At 41.8% G+C, this 17,023-nt stretch overlaps 1 protein-coding gene across 1 annotated transcript; it reads right to left on the bottom strand.

Moving 5' to 3' along the window:
* Positions 1-1,544: 1,544 nt before the first annotated feature.
* Positions 1,545-6,092, bottom strand: LOC142655975 (E3 ubiquitin/ISG15 ligase TRIM25-like). The gene has a single exon (XM_075830739.1). The coding sequence runs from the start codon at positions 5,311-5,313 to the stop codon at positions 3,748-3,750; it is 1,566 nt and encodes a 521-aa protein (XP_075686854.1). The 5' UTR covers positions 5,314-6,092; the 3' UTR covers positions 1,545-3,747.
* Between the last annotated feature and the right edge of the window lie 10,931 nt (positions 6,093-17,023).

Raw genomic sequence — 17,023 nt, forward strand, 5'->3', positions numbered from 1 at the left:
GATAAAAGTAAACAGAAGGAAAAACAAATTTAAATTATACTCCTGATGTCTTCGATTTTGAGCTGGCATATGGGTGGTGGGGCAGAATTTAGCATGCCTAGTCTCCTACTGCAGACAGAGCAGTGTGGGATAGCTCCTGCTGCAGCCAGTTGCTTTACAGCCAGTTAGGCCTATGCGGAGGTTTGTGAGAAGGATGGTGGTAATTTCTGATCCCGAGACACATATAGAAGAGGAGTGTGTGTTTATTTTATTCTGTTTTATTGATTGTTTCTTTAAAAAAAATGAAAAGAGCACTTTTGTGGGTAATGTTGGAGTAGTCTGGAACAACGTAAAAACATAGGTCAGCCTAAGGGCTGTATACACAAAACACTAGGACATTTTTAGAAAAGACAATTTGCAAAGTGGCCTCATAGTACAGATAGCTCCTGACAAGTCTTTTGGAGGAACACACGGTCCAGGATTTGTCATAAAGGCCAATAAAAGGTTTGTTTCCGTCCACCTTCCTCTTTTGATTTTCCTTGGTCACCCCTATCAGTCATCTTTCCACCCGACTCACATCCACCTCCCACTAATGTTCCACAGAGCAGAATCTGCGGGAGCTTAAAACCGGACAGGATTTGAACCACTTTGGCCCATCGGTATATGTAGCGGTATAAGAAGCAGATCTAAGATCCTGTGATATAAACATTTAATCATGAGCTCTGTCTAAATCCAGTAATACGAGCGATTTCTCAATCACTGAGAACTGTTTTTTCAACTTCAGATCATCAGCAAAGCGTAACAGTCCCGTGTAAGATCTGTGAGACTGTCCTTCATCCAGACACTGAACATCACAAAGCCCACAAATTGTCATCGATGTTTAGGGCTTTTTTTCATCATAGTTAAGGGATCATTAATATTATAATGCTCTTCTGCTCAATTTACCAGGATATCGACATTTTCTGTATCTCCAGCTTTCTGATCAGATCAGAGACTGACAGTGACACTTGATCTTCCTGTCTGGAGATCTCACATTGGACATTCTGCTCTAGAGCGTCCACCTGTTCCCTGATATCTCCAGAGGGATCGGCCACTTTCTTGTAAGCAATGGCTGTTCTGTCTTTCCACCTAATGATCCTGCAGCCTCTGGACTCTTCTCTCAGCCTCCTTTCTTGATAATGTTTCTCAGTTTCTGCTTCTTACCAGGAGCTACATTCAAGAGCTCCACCTTGTGCCCAGCATGGTTGCCAGAGCCCCAGCAAGACTCACAGATAAATGAAGACTCCTCTGTGCAATAATATTTCAGGGGCTCCTACTGTGCAAAGAATTTTCCGTTATCGAATCATACGAGGTGATCGATTATAACACGATCTGACATATAGCCTACACACGGAGATCTCGGGATTGGTATAGAGGCTCAGACAGATGGAGCAAGTCCGCAGAATCCTGTGTCTCTCTGCTTTGCCACAGTAGGCAGGCTGGGTCCCTCCTGAGAGTGCGGCCCCCCCTAGAAGCCACTATGGTAGTAGTTCCACCACTGCAGTGACATAACACCATCACACTGTGGTAAAGTAAAAGTTCCCTACTGGCCGTCTGTAGTAATTGAAATAAAAAGAAATTTCGCAAACAGCCATTAAACAATGTCAGCGATCGGATCTCATTGGTCGTCTCCAGAAATTGACCGACAACATCAGAATTATCTTTTATTTTATCTTAATAGATGAAAAGTGAACAAGAACGTAGAAATCACAGGAAATATAATATATACTGATCTGTTTACATCAAGATAAACCCCAGCCCCTCCTCGTAATACAGCAGCGGGAACACGTTACATATACAGCAAAGTTCCTTATATCTGGTGTTTCATTTCAGACAATCATATTCTGGATTATCAGATGGTCACAGAAAAATCTAGAAAAACTCATTGTGTTTTAATCAAGTTCCTCATTGATTTTGCTTCTGGTCTTGTGATTGACATTTTATTGCAGTTCTGTGCTGTATTATTAGATTTTCTGGATTATCGGAGGCAGTGGGAAATATATATATATATATATATATTTTGTTAATCTGGTTATATAGTTCTACTTTTAAACGCTAAAGCCTATTTCCACCTTTTGTAGCTTTATAGTTTTGCGTATGCAGCTCCTATGCAGACCTATGTTTCTCCATGGTAACAGACCACAAACACTGTGTAGTCTGATCCTGCTGTCATCATTCCTCCGATCTGTCCCCGACTTCTTGCTAATCTGCATATAGTAAGTTAGCAAAAAAGATGAAAGGGAGTATGAGCGCAGGATCAGACTACAAAGGGTTTGTTTGTTGTCTGGTAACATGGAGATACGGGTCTGCATAGGAGCTGTATATGCAAAACGATAGGGCATTTTTAATCAAGACGATTCGCAAAGTTGTTATATTTTTCATTTTAGATGCATTGTAGCAATAACAAAAATTTGGTTGCAAAGATGGATTTATGTTTTGAGAATTAATGGCTGTCTCCATCCAATGAATAACGGAGAGGAATTCTTTGCAGATTAAAATGGGTTGTCCGGGCGCGGACATTTGATGACCTATCCACAGGATAGGCCACCAGTATATGATCGGTGGGGGACCAACACGCGGACCTCGCACCGATCAGCTGCCTCGGTTGCCGGATGTCCATGCCGGAAGCAGATGGCTCCAGTCCAGAATAGCGGCCGAGCTGCAGTACTGCTCCTATTCAAATGAACAGAAGATAATATTCTGGCTACCTGTAGTCACCATTAGGGGGAGCTTAGGAATTTACTGCATACAGCTTATGCATTAATTTCCATTATAGGTCAGTATGCAGGTAGCTCCTGAGCACTCTCTGGTGGTGGCTGGTGGTATTCAGAATGTAATTTTTACATCTAGGTCAATGAAGGGGATTTGGAGCTCTGTAACATTAACCCCTTCTCATCACAGCCCTTTTTCAGATTTTCATTTTAGTTTTTTCCTCCCCACAATCCAAAAGCCATAACGTTTTGATTTTTCCGTCGATTAAGCGGTATGAGGGCTTATTTTTTGCGGGATAAGATGTCGTTTTTAATACCATTTTGGTGTAAATGCGACAGTTTGATCACTTATTTCATTTTTTTGTGGGAGATTAGGTGACAAAAAAAAGAGAGATTCTGGTGTTTACAATAATTTATTTTTTTTACGTCGTTCACCGTGCAAATTAAATAATGATATATTGTAATAGTTCAGACTTTTACCGACGCGGTGATACTAATTAGGTTTATTTATTTTTTTACTATGCTCTAGGGGGAAATGTCTTTTTTTTTTTAACTTAATTTTTATTTTATATAAAAAACAGTTTAATTTTACTCATTTTTACTTTTTGTATTAGTCCCCCTAGGGGACTTCATCAGCGATTGTTGGATCGCTTGCACGATATACTGCAATACTAATGTATTGCAGTATATCGTGATTCCGACAGGCTAGAAGCAGGGCTTAATGGGAGCACAAAGATGGTGGACCTGGGGGCCTTCATTAGGCCCCCAGGCAGCCCTAGCAACCATCCCCACCCTGAGATTGCATTGCGGAAGTATGGAAGCGGCTCACTCCGTGAGCCCGTTCCATACTTCCCCTACCCGACTTTGGCATATGGATACGTCAAATGTCGGGAAGGGTTTAAAACAGAAAGATATTGAACCGCTATAAACAGATATTAAGAAATGAATCCGAATATCGGACCTGAAAATGATAGAAGGTGGGGATTCACTTTACGGCTGTAGAGTAGTCATTTTGTTATTACATAATTGTAATGATGGAGTCTTCAAACAGATACATAGCGGCATAGAGCGGCTCGGAGAAGGAGGCGGTGAAGGTGTGTAAGTGTCTGATGGGGTCACACAGCTGATAGAAGGACAGACGTCCGGCCTCATAATCCAGATAGATCCCGACGACCTCCACAGGAGAGTCTGATACCAGCTCCTTATAGATATTGTTATGACGCACTCCAAAGCATTCATCAATTATCAACATACCCCAGGACTTCTCATTATAACCAATAAAAGATTCATTTCCGTTCACCTTCCTCTCTAGACTTTCCCCGGCCACTCCAATGATCCATTTCTTCGCCTGACTCACATCCACCTCCCAGTAATGTCTCCCAGAGGAGAAACTTCTGGAGCTTAAGACCTGACGAGAATGAAACCTCTTGGGCCCATTGGGTCTCCTCCGTGATGTAGCGGCACAAGAAGCAGATCTGAGATCCGGTGATATAGTAATGTTATTATGAGCCGTGTGTATATCAAGTAATATGTCTGATTTCTCCATCACTGAGAACTGTCTCTTGATCTTCAGATCATTAAAGTGTAACAGTCCCCTGTGTAATAACTGTGAGACTATCCCTTCATCCAAACACGGAGCATCTTTCACATGACCGATGACATCACAGCTCCCATCACTGATGTCACCAGGGTTTAAATCTTCTTGTAGGAAGGTCAGTGGATCAGTGATATTACATAATCCCTCAAATCGATTAATTTTCTTGGTCAGCTCATCCTTGTGTAGCTCCACCTCTCTGACCAGATCAGAGACTGAGAGTGACACCTGATCCTTCTGTCTGGAAATCTCATCCTGGACTGTCTTTTCTAGATGATCCAGCTTCTCTCTGATATCAGCAAACAGACCAGTCACTCTTTTAGTGAGTCCGGCTGATTTCTCTTCCTGTTCTGTCCCATGATCCTTTAGATTCTGGACTCTTCTTCCAGCTTCCTCTCTCTCAGAGTTCAGTCTCTCAGTGACAGGTCTCAGTTTCTCTCTCTCCTTCACAGACGCCACGTCCAGTAGCTCCACGTCATGTCCCTTGTGATCACCGGCCACCCAGCAGGACACACAGATACAGGCGGCGTCTATAGGACAATAGTATTTCAGGATCTCATTGTGCGTGGAGCATTTTCTATCCACAAATGACAAAGTAGGTCCAATTAGACGGTGGTTCACCCACTTGTTATGGGCTACGAGATGTTCATGACACATGGAGGTTTCACACTGCAGACAGGACTTCACAGCCGGTACAGGAGACTTGGTGCAGTAAATACAGAAGACTCTGGTCTCCTCCATATCAGGGTGAGAAGAGAAGAAACGCTCCACTATATTACCCAGCTTCCTGTTCTTCTCCAGGGCCGGACGCTCCGGATATTCTGCTCTGCAGTCAGGACAGGAATACACTCCAGCTGCCTCCTGTGCATCCAGCGCCCTCACAATACACGGACGGCAGAAGTCGTGTCCACATCTCAGGGATACGGGGTCTGTATAGGGACTCAGGCAGATGGAGCAGTTCAGCTCATCCCTCAGATCAGCAGACGCCATTGTAGTAAGTAAAAGCAGGAATCGAAAGTGAAAAAAGTTTATTTACATAAGAAGGGCGGAGAGTTCCTGACACTAAGTTATTAACTCCTGCAGCCCTGGAAGGGATTGTCACACTATGTTTTGTCTATCCGTTTACTATACAAGTGCAAGGTCTATGGCCGGGAGTCGCCGTTCAGACTTACCCTCTGACGGCCACGGCTATAGACATCTGTCTTCACGGCCTCAACTCCCTCCAGGGAGACGCCGGCACTCTCTTCCGGGTCTTCGGACTGTTTCCCGCAGGGCGCGCGCACGGCCTTAAGGGGACAGTACGCGTCCAGCTGTCACCAACCATAATTAGCCAAAATGGTTGCTGGACTATAATTAGGGGCTCTGCCCACTTGTTCCTCGCCTGAGCGTTGTTGTATACCTAAGTTTGTCTTGCAAATGGTCTCCCAGTTCCCAGTGTTACCCGTTTCTGCTGCCTGTACCCTGTATCCCGTGCTATCGTACCTGCTGAGAAAGTCTTCCGCTGCATCCCACGGTGCCACCTGCTGTGAAAGACAAGTCGCGCTTCCGCTACTGTCTACATTGCCTCACGTACCCGTTCTGAACTATAGACATTGTTTCGTACCTTCATCTACGCGGTACGGCACAGTGGGTCCACATCCCGCGCCGTGACAGTACGCTCAGGCCATGGACCCCGCTGGCCAAGTCAAGGGCCTGTCATCCCACCAAGCCATGCAAGCGGACCTGCAGGATCTGCAAGCACGACAGGATCAACTCTTTGTGGCAGTAGACTCCATGGCACAGCAGCTAGGGGCGCTAGCTACTTCCTTCACCGCTCCTATTCAAGCTCCTCCGATCTACCCTCCTGCTACACCTCCTGGCAGTCCCAGTTTGGATCCTCGCTTCTCGCTGCCATTGCCACCTCGGTTGCATGGAGACGCACGTTCGTGCAGGGGGTTTCTGAATCAATGCCATATCCACTTCACCCTGCGCCAGGAGGACGCCTCCATGGGCGAATACACCATCCAGTTCCGGACTCTGGCAGGAGAATTGTCCTGGAACAATGAGGCCTTGGTGGCATCCTTCTGGCATGGCCTATCACCTGAGATCAAGGACGAACTTGCTGCTCGAGATCTCCTAGCTGCCTTGGACGATCTACTGGCTACCCGAGTGGACATAAGGCTCAGGGAGAGATCTCAAGAGATTCTACAGGAGAGACGGCTTCCTAGACTGGCGCCCAACTTCCAGCTACCCCTCTTGCCTAATTCTTCTGCTGCCCCCGAGGTTCCGATACAGGGGGGGGGGAATCAGCTTAAACTGTTCGTTCAAGAAAAACAGCACAGGCGCACCTCTGGACTCTCTCTATATTGCGGCCTCGCTGGCCATGTTGTGCGTCTGTGTTCCCAGAGGCCAAAGAAACCCCAACGCCTGGGATTGGTTGGGGAGACAACCCTGGGCGCTACAGCGTTTAATAGAGAACTCTCTTCCAAACTGATCATTTCTGTGACCATCGTCGCTCGCGAGAGACCTCATCCGGTCTCTGCCTACCTGGACTCTGGCTCCGCAGCCAATTTCATCTGCCAGGACCTTGTGGATCTTCTTCAATTGCCCACTATTTTGCTGGAGAGACAGTTGATTGTTGCCTCGGTAGATGGACTACCTCTGCCTGACCCAGTGTTGTCTGTGACCAAGCCATTAAGTGGGAGCTCTTCATTCTGAGCTCATCTCCCTGTATGTCCTGTCCAAGGCAATCAACCCCATACTGCTGGGTTTGCCTTGGCTCCGTCTACACGCCCCAGTCCCGGATTGGAACTCCGGAGAGGTTCTCCAGTGGGGTCCCAAGTGTCTCGACCGCTGTCTGGTGCATGTCCATCAGTCCCAGCCTTCTCCGCATCAGTCATTGGCAGGGCTGCCTCCTTGTTACTCAGTTCGCTGATTTCTTCAACAAGAAGGAACCAGACACATTGCCACCACATCGGGCATACATTTGTCCTATCGACTTGGTTTCTGATTCGTCCCTCCTCGCGGTAGAGTATACCCTCTCTCTTCTTTGACAGCCCCCATCTCTACCCTCACTAAAAAGAGTATGAATGCCAAGGTATGGACTCCAGAGGCGGAAGTTGCATTCAGAACCTTAAAAAAGGCCTTCACGTCAGCCTCTATTCTTCATCATCCTGATGTATCCCTACAGTTTTCGTTAGAGGTGGACGCCTCCTCTGTTGGTGCTGGTGCACTTTTGTTCCAGAGAGGTTCAAGAGGCAAGACGGTGGTATGTGGTTACTACTCCAAGCGGTTTTCTACTCGATTGGGGATCGGGAGTTACTGGCCATCAAGCTGGCCCTGCAGGAGTGGAGACACCTCCTGGAAGGAGCAGCTCATCCTATCCTGGTCTTCACGGATCACAAGAACCTGACCTACCTACAGATGGCTCAACGGCTGAATCCTCGTCAAGCCAGATGGTCATTGTTTTTTGCACGGTTCCGGTTCGAACTCCACTACCAACCTGCAGACAAGAATGTGAGGGCCAATGCCTTGTCTAGGTCACTTGAGACAGAGGGAATAAAAGCAAAAAAGCCAAAAAAACGGGTGTCTTCTATGCGCTATTGATCAATAGGATCTTCCAAAGGACGTGTATTCCAAGTTCCTCAAGGATAACGGTATAGTCGGTGTTGAAAGGATTTATTGATACAAGAAGATATAAAAGCACAACTGTTTAACAATGAACAGTTTCGAAACCGGACCGGTTTCTTCCTCAGGTAGTATGTAAATGAAAGGGTGGGGTGTCGGTTAAATAACCAAGTGAAAGGTCAATTAAAAACAAGAACTACCGGGTCAGATACACAAATAAAAACACCAACTCAAATTACATATCAGAGTGTACATATGATTACAGTCAAAGTAAAAAAAAAAATATAAAATATATGATATATATGAACTATGTACAAATGTCCAATGAAAGATGATTCATTTCTGTGTGTTATGCTTGGAATATGTCCAGCTGTTGAAAACATCCTGTATTAAACGGGATTGAACGTATACATATATACCAAAAAAATGCACATACATAATTGTATTATTTTAAAATGTATATATTATAAATAAGTTTAAAATTTAATAGGGTTAAAAGGATATTTATAAAAAGAAGAATGATTTTAAAAAGGGGAAAGCTTAAAACATAGCTTCCTTTCTGACTATTTTAGAGTCTATGTTAGTTCATTTCCTGAATATAATTGTCCTAAAGAAAACTCGGGCTACAGGTGGAGTACCATTCTAGTAATCGTTATTTCTGGACGTGATATTAAAGATAGATTCTCCTTTTGCTCATTTTATTCAGTTTGTCTATTTTGCTATACAAATTCGTAAATACCAAACTAAGATAGTTTTTGTGCAGATTCTATATGGGTACACACATATATATATATATATATTTTTATAAATGATGTGCGCATAACAATACTATTTTCGTCAAAAGTTATAATAGTGCCAGTTTTATCATTGTACTGGTCTTGGTGTTACTCACAAATGATCAAAGTTTGGTGGTTTTGATTTTTAGTATCAAACAGATTATTTCTTTCGATACGATCTTTACCACTTGTTGAGGAGCTTTGTATATGTATACACATATATAATTACATATAACGAATTTCCCATTTATTTCCATATAATGGGATTCATCTAAAGTAAATTCGTTATATTAAATTATCATCTCTGTCATTTCATTCAAACCTGCAGGTTTTAGGGTCTGCAATTTGTATATCCAAAAGATTTCTCTCTTGCACAGTGAATCATATCTGTCCGCTCGGTTGTCATTTATATGTTCAATTGGTGTAATATGGAAACAACTAAAGTCATTATTATGAAACAAAGTACAGTGTTTGGAGACACTGTGCAAGAGGAATTTTTTCTTACAGTTAGAACGATGTTTATTTAGCCGACAATGCAAGAATTGGATTGTTCTTCCTACATATTGTAGACCGCAGACACAGTCAATGAGGTAGATAACGTAATTTGACTGGCAATTTAACGGTGTTTCGATTTGGTACTCGTTTTTTGTTTGGTTTGATTTAAAAGAATCTGTGGTGCGTATACTAAGACAACATAAACATTTCTTATTCCTGTATTTGGAGCTCCCCTTTAAATATGCACTTGAGGACATAGTATTTTGTTGGGGCATCGTTTGTCTTCCAGAAAAATTAATCTTACTCGGTGCTAAAATGTTCTTCATAGTTTTTGCTCTCTTAAAAGTAATCATTGGTTTTAAAGGTAGGCTATTTTTTAAAAACGGATCAGTGTGTAAAATGTACCAATATTTATTCATGATATCCTTGATATTTTTGTGTGCAGCGTTATATTTAGTTATGAAGTTGAAGGAGAAAAACTTTTTTATTTGTTCATCTTTCACTTTTTTTGTGTCTATTATATCAACAGCTTCAATACCATTTGATAGTATAACCTTAGGGGGCAAACAATCCTCTTGACTTAAAATCACTGTTTTTTTGTATGCATCAGAGAGGAGTTTTTTTGGATAATTTTTTTCTTTAAATCTTTTTTGTAAGATACGACTTTGATCGTTAAAGTCTTTGTTCGATGTACAGTTTTTTCTAATTCTTTTATACTGACTATATGGGATGTTTTTTAGCCACTTATGATAGTGGCTGCTCTTATAGTCCAAATAGCTATTGCTATCCACTTTTTTGAAGTGGGTACGGGTGATGATTTTACTCGTAGTTTTGACTATTGTTAAATCCAAAAAATCGATTTCAATTGGTTGTATGTTGAATGTAAAATTTATCCCCCAGGTATTAATGTTCAGCATCTGACAAAACTCTGTCGCTGTTGTAAGATCACCTTCCCAAATTAAGAACAGATCATCTATAAATCTTCTAAATAGTAAGATATTGGTGTTTGCCCATGGATGTTGCCAGATATATTCCTCCTCAAACATTCCCATGAAGATATTTGCATAGCTAGGAGCTACCCTTGTCCCCATAGCTGTGCCTTTTACTTGGTGATATAATTTCTGATCAAATGAAAAGATATTATTCTTTAAAATAAATTCCATACTACTACAAAAAAAGTCAATTTGTATTGGTAGTAGTTCCGTATCCCTCTCCAGTCTTATTTTTAGTTTTTCCAAACCCAATACATGTTCAATGTTGCTGTAGAGTGCAGCAACATCCAAAGTAATAAATAATAGATTTTCCCTCATTGGAACGGTCTTTAGATCCACAATTAATTGGGTTGAGTCTTTTAAAAAACTTGGGAATTCTATCACATATTTTTGTAAAATTATATCTAGGTAGTGAGAGAGGTGACAGGTGGGAGATTGCATACCCGATATAATAGGTCTCCCTGGTGGGTTAATTAAGTTTTTGTGTATTTTTGGAAGATGAAAATAGAAGGGCATGTTGATATTCTCCGGGATCAGATAATTTTTTTCTTTTTTATTAAGAATATTATTCGAGAAAGCTTGATTGACCATGATTTTAAGGCCTTCCAAAATTGTCGATAAAGGGTTAACTATGAGTTTCCTATAGTAGTTCTCATCTGATAAAATTCTCATTGCTTCTTCATAGTAGTCTGTAACATTTTGAATTACTGTCCCCCCTCCCTTGTCTGCTGATCTGATAACTAATTGGTTATTATTTTTGAGGTTTTTTAGGGCTATTTTCTCTTTATAGGTAAGGTTATTTTTTCCACGGATTTTGTATGAATCTAGCTCCTCTAGATCCTTGAGGACTAGATGATGGAAAGTATTGATAAAATTTCCTTGGTTACCCACAGGATAAAATTTAGATACCGGTTTTAGATCTGTGTGTCTAAATATATCCGATATTTCTGTATCTGAAATTGTGTTAGTATTTGTGATATTGTCGGAGTCAGTGGGATTATTTTTTGTGGCTGTAATTTGGAAATGTCTGTGCAATGTTAATTTCCTCGTAAATCTATGTAGATCTAAAAATAGATCAAAGCCATTTGCACTGGCAGTGGGACAAAATGCTAAACCTTTATTCAATGGGGATGTTTCAGAGTCATTTAGGATGTGGTTTGAAAGGTTAAATATAGAGGTTTGTTTTGTAGGAGGAGTAATTATTCTTTTTTTCTTTTTACCTCCTCTAGTTCCTCTGTATCGTACTTTCTTTTTTTGGGGTGAAAGAAATGCGTGATTGTTCATTTCTGTGGGTTGGATGGGGGAAGTGGATCTAAAAAAAGGGGGGAAGGGGAAACTTGAGAGCTGGAAGGTGGATTTTCTTCTAATTGAATTGAAAAAGCAGACGCTAGGAATGGAACAGACATGTTTGACCCGGCTCTAGTATTATCAATGGTATTTGTTCCCAAGGGGAGAGAACAATCAGCAGTATTAGTTCCCAAGGGGAGAGAACAATCAACAGGACTTGGCAGTGTTGAATGGGGAGGGGATAATATTTTACTGGGGGGATGAGAAAAGGAAGATTCCAATTGAATTCTGGTTGGGGAATTGTCGGGTGAATTATGGACTGTTAAAATAGACATATCGATCAATAAGTTCCATATAGGTGATTTCTGAGTTTCCACCGAGTCAGAGAAGGTGAGATTGGTAGGGTTTAGGCTTTTAGTATTTTTATCCAGAGGTCGGGGTTTGGAATTAGGTGTATTCCTATAGTTTGCTTTACTAAATTTGCTATTCAAAAACATTCTACGAGACTGACTCATCTCAAACCTTTTTTCTAATTCAAGTTTTTTGGAATCTGATTGAGGAGGAATAGTGATAGGCAACAGAGTTTTATTAGGTAGCAGAGTTTTATTAGTTGTATGTGTTCGTTCAGGGCGGACATAGTGAAAGGGGTGTTTTGTCCAGGATCTAATTTGATTGGTTTGGTAGTCTATTCTATCTCTAATCAATTTGTTAGCTTTTTTCTCAATTAGTTCTTGTTCAGCTTTAAAAATCCTATTGTTAATATTATGATTAATGTGGTGAAAATCAATATGTTTGGAATAGATTTTTAATTTCTCTATGATAGTTTCAATACTACTAGCCAATTTGACACATAACATTTTCCTTTTAGATAATAATCTATTAATCATTCCCCTAGTACATTCTTCCATAAACTCTTCCCAATTAGTAAAAACTGTACATCGAACAAAGACTTTAACGATCAAAGTCGTATCTTACAAAAAAGATTTAAAGAAAAAAATTATCCAAAAAAACTCCTCTCTGATGCATACAAAAAAAGTGATTTTAAGTCAAGAGGATTGTTTGCCCCCTAAGGTTATACTATCAAATGGTATTGAAGCTGTTGATATAATAGACACAAAAAAAGTGAAAGATGAACAAATAAAAAAGTTTTTCTCCTTCAACTTCATAACTAAATATAACGCTGCACACAAAAATATCAAGGATATCATGAATAAATATTGGTACATTTTACACACTGATCCGTTTTTAAAAAATAGCCTACCTTTAAAACCAATGATTACTTTTAAGAGAGCAAAAACTATGAAGAACATTTTAGCACCGAGTAAGATTAATTTTTCTGGAAGACAAACGATGCCCCAACAAAATACTATGTCCTCAAGTGCATATTTAAAGGGGAGCTCCAAATACAGGAAAAAGAAATGTTTATGTTGTCTTAGTATACGCACCACAGATTCTTTTAAATCAAACCAAACAAAAAACGAGTACCAAATCGAAACACCGTTAAATTGCCAGTCAAATTACGTTATCTACCTCATTGACTGTGTCTGCGGTCTACAATATGTAGGAAGAACAATCCAATTCTTGCATTGTCGGCTAAATAAACATCGTTCTAACTGTAAGAAAAAATTCCTCTTGCACAGTGTCTCCAAACACTGTACTTTGTTTCATAATAATGACTTTAGTTGTTTCCATATTACACCAATTGAACATATAAATGACAACCGAGCGGACAGATATGATTCACTGTGCAAGAGAGAAATCTTTTGGATATACAAATTGCAGACCCTAAAACCTGCAGGTTTGAATGAAATGACAGAGATGATAATTTAATATAACGAATTTACTTTAGATGAATCCCATTATATGGAAATAAATGGGAAATTCGTTATATGTAATTATATATGTGTATACATATACAAAGCTCCTCAACAAGTGGTAAAGATCGTATCGAAAGAAATAATCTGTTTGATACTAAAAATCAAAACCACCAAACTTTGATCATTTGTGAGTAACACCAAGACCAGTACAATGATAAAACTGGCACTATTATAACTTTTGACGAAAATAGTATTGTTATGCGCACATCATTTATAAAAATATATATATATATATATGTGTGTACCAATATAGAATCTGCACAAAAACTATCTTAGTTTGGTATTTACGAATTTGTATAGCAAAATAGACAAACTGAATAAAATGAGCAAAAGGAGAATCTATCTTTAATATCACGTCCAGAAATAACGATTACTAGAATGGTACTCCACCTGTAGCCCGAGTTTTCTTTAGGACAATTATATTCAGGAAATTAACTAACATAGACTCTAAAATAGTCAGAAAGGAAGCTATGTTTTAAGCTTTCCCCTTTTTAAAATCATTCTTCTTTTTATAAATATCCTTTTAACCCTATTAAATTTTAAACTTATTTATAATATATACATTTTAAAATAATACAATTATGTATGTGCATTTTTTTGGTATATATGTATACGTTCAATCCCGTTTAATACAGGATGTTTTCAACAGCTGGACATATTCCAAGCATAACACACAGAAATGAATCATCTTTCATTGGACATTTGTACATAGTTCATATATATCATATATTTTATATTTTTTTTTTTACTTTGACTGTAATCATATGTACACTCTGATATGTAATTTGAGTTGGTGTTTTTATTTGTGTATCTGACCCGGTAGTTCTTGTTTTTAATTGACCTTTCACTTGGTTATTTAACCGACACCCCACCCTTTCATTTACATACTACCTGAGGAAGAAACCGGTCCGGTTTCGAAACTGTTCATTGTTAAACAGTTGTGCTTTTATATCTTCTTGTATCAATAAATCCTTTCAACACCGACTATACCGTTATCCTTGAGGAACTTGGAATACACGTCCTTTGGAAGATCCTATTGATCAATAGCGCATAGAAGACACCCGTTTTTTTGGCTTTTTTGCTTTTATTCCTTCATTCATTATTGAGACTTTGTACTTCAAGTTCTCAAACCGGGTCCTATGCTGCAAGCTGATCCTGCCACCAATCTACCGTGGAGGCTACCTAAGTGGAATTTGTTACACTGGATGTTATGCTCCCAGCATAACCCCACCAGGTGAGCGTATTTAGAACCTTGTTCACACGTGTAAAATCACAGTGTCACGCACTATTGTGCGCTTTGTGTTTTTTCTACCTTTCTCCAACTTGAGACAGAGGACACTGTGGAGTCCCCACAGAATATTATCGATCCTTCCTGTATCTACTCTGTTAACTCTCTGAAGGTTAGAGACATTCCTCCGGGAAGAACTTTTATACGTCTGGCTGACCGATGAAGAATCCTTCGCTGGGGTCACAGTTCCAAGTTCGCAGGTCACGCGGGTGCCCGTAAGACCCGAGACCTAATTGCCTGTCAGTTCTGGTGGCCGACGCTGCCCAAAGGCGTCATGGACTTGGTCTCCTCCTGTACGGTGTGTGCAGCCAACAAAGTTGCCCACTCCAGACCAGCCGGTCTGCTCCAACCACTGCCTGTGCCCGATGCCCCCTGGCGGCATGTTGCTATGGACTGTGTCACAGATCTGCCTCTCTCTGCGGGATGCAGTGTGATCTGGGTGGTGGTGGTGGATCGTTTTTCTAAGATGGCTCATTTTGGTCCCCTGACTGGCCTGCCTTCTGCTGCTCGACTGGCTGACCTCTTCATACAACACATCTTCTGTCTGCACGGCTTGCCTCTGGATATTGTCTCGGATCGAGGGGTCCAGTTCACCTCTACGTTCTGGAGAGCACTCTGCGGCCTACTCATCTGTAAAGTTGGACTTCTCCTCAGCTTATTATCCTCAGTCCAATGGACAAGTCGAAAGGGTTAACCAGATTATGGAGAACTATCTGCGGCACTTTGTCTTCAGCCGGCATGACGACTGGGTGCAGCTGCTCCCGTGGGCAGAATTCTCCTATAATAACCATACCAGTGAGTCCACCACCTCCAGTTCATTCTTCATAGTCTACAGCCAACATCCTCGAATACCCCTGCCTGGCTCTACTAGGTCCAAGGTGCCTGCAGCCGACTCTACCTTCAGGGACTTTCTGCAGATATGGCAGCAGACACGAACTTCTATTCTGCTGGCGGTGGACCGCATGAAGAGAAAGGCAGATATTAGAAGACGAGAGCCTCCCCAGTTTCTTCCAGGTACAAAGGTCTGGCTGTCTTCCAGGAATATCCACCCGAGGGTGCCATCTTGCAAGTTTGCTGCCCGGTTTCTTGGACCCTTCGAGATTCTAATACAGATCAATCCTGTGTCGTACAAGCTTCGACTATCTCCTACCCTCCAGATCCCTAACTCCTTCCACATCTCCTTGCTGAAACCCGTGGTCCTGAACCGCTACTCCAGGACTCCTTGTTCCGCAGTGGCTCCTGGCGGTTCATCTGGAACTTTCGAAGTGAGGGAGATCCTGGCCACGAAGAAAGTGGGAGGAGGGACGTTTTATTTGGTGGATTGGAGGGGATTTGGTCCAGAGGAGAGCTCTTGGCAGCCAGAGGAGAACATCGATGCTCCTGTCCTCGTGAAGAAATTTCTCTCCCGCACTGGCCCCAAGAGGAGGGGGGATACTGTAACGTCTATGGCTGTGGGCCGTCGTTCAGACTTACCCTCTGACGGCCCCACCCATGGACATCTGTCTTTACGGCGTCAGCTCCCTCCAGGGAGACGCCGGCACTCTCTTCCGGGACCTCAGACTGTTTCCCGCAGGGCGCGCGCACGGCCTTAAAGGGCCAGCACGCGTCCAGCTGTCACCAACCATAATTAGCCAAAATGGCTGCTGGACTATAATTAGGGGCTCTGCCCACTGGTTCCTTGCCTGAGCGTTGTTGTATACCTAAGTTTGTCTTGCAAATGGTCTCCCAGTGTTACCCGTTCCTGCTGCCTGTACCCGGTATCCCGTGCGATCGTATCTACCGTGAAAGTCATGTCGAGTCTTCCGCTGCATCCACGGTGTCACCTGCTGTGAAAGTCAAGTTGTGCTTCCGCTACTGTCTACATTGCCTCAGGTACCCGTTCTGAACTATAGACATTGTTTCGTACCTTGTTGGCCAGCTGCTACGCGGTACGGCCCAGTGGGTCTACACCCCGCGCTGTGACAACAAGCAAATTTATCTCAAGTGTGAATATCTTCGGCCCACATGCTGCTCATAGAAGACAACTTTTTGAATACTTTGCATGAATTGTAAGTAGAAAACTTGATGTGAGCAGCGCCCAAAATCACTGCCCTGCATGAATTACAAAAGATAAGAAAGAACCTGACAATCATACAGAGATGAGCGGCGCTACACAGGCACTACTTATCTCTCACTGCAGAAAGGGCCATCTCCTTATTGGATGGTTTATCTACAGCTGCAGTATATTACACACGTCAGCAGCGCGTAGCCCATGTAGGAAGTAATGTGTGGTGGGCTCGGTGGGTATATAAGGGGTGCGGTCGGCTGCCTAATCACAAGTCACTCGCGGTCATGGGTAAAAGAAGCGATTTATCAGAGTTGTAATAAAGGATAATTATC

The sequence above is a fragment of the Rhinoderma darwinii genome, chromosome 6 (genome assembly GCF_050947455.1).
Source record: "Rhinoderma darwinii isolate aRhiDar2 chromosome 6, aRhiDar2.hap1, whole genome shotgun sequence".
Taxonomy (NCBI): domain Eukaryota; kingdom Metazoa; phylum Chordata; class Amphibia; order Anura; family Rhinodermatidae; genus Rhinoderma; species Rhinoderma darwinii.

What these genes read in the sequence shown, in the direction of transcription:
- LOC142655975 (XM_075830739.1), bottom strand. Translation starts at nt 5,313, where the DNA reads ATGGCGTCTGCTGATCTGAGGGATGAGCTGAACTGCTCCATCTGCCTG.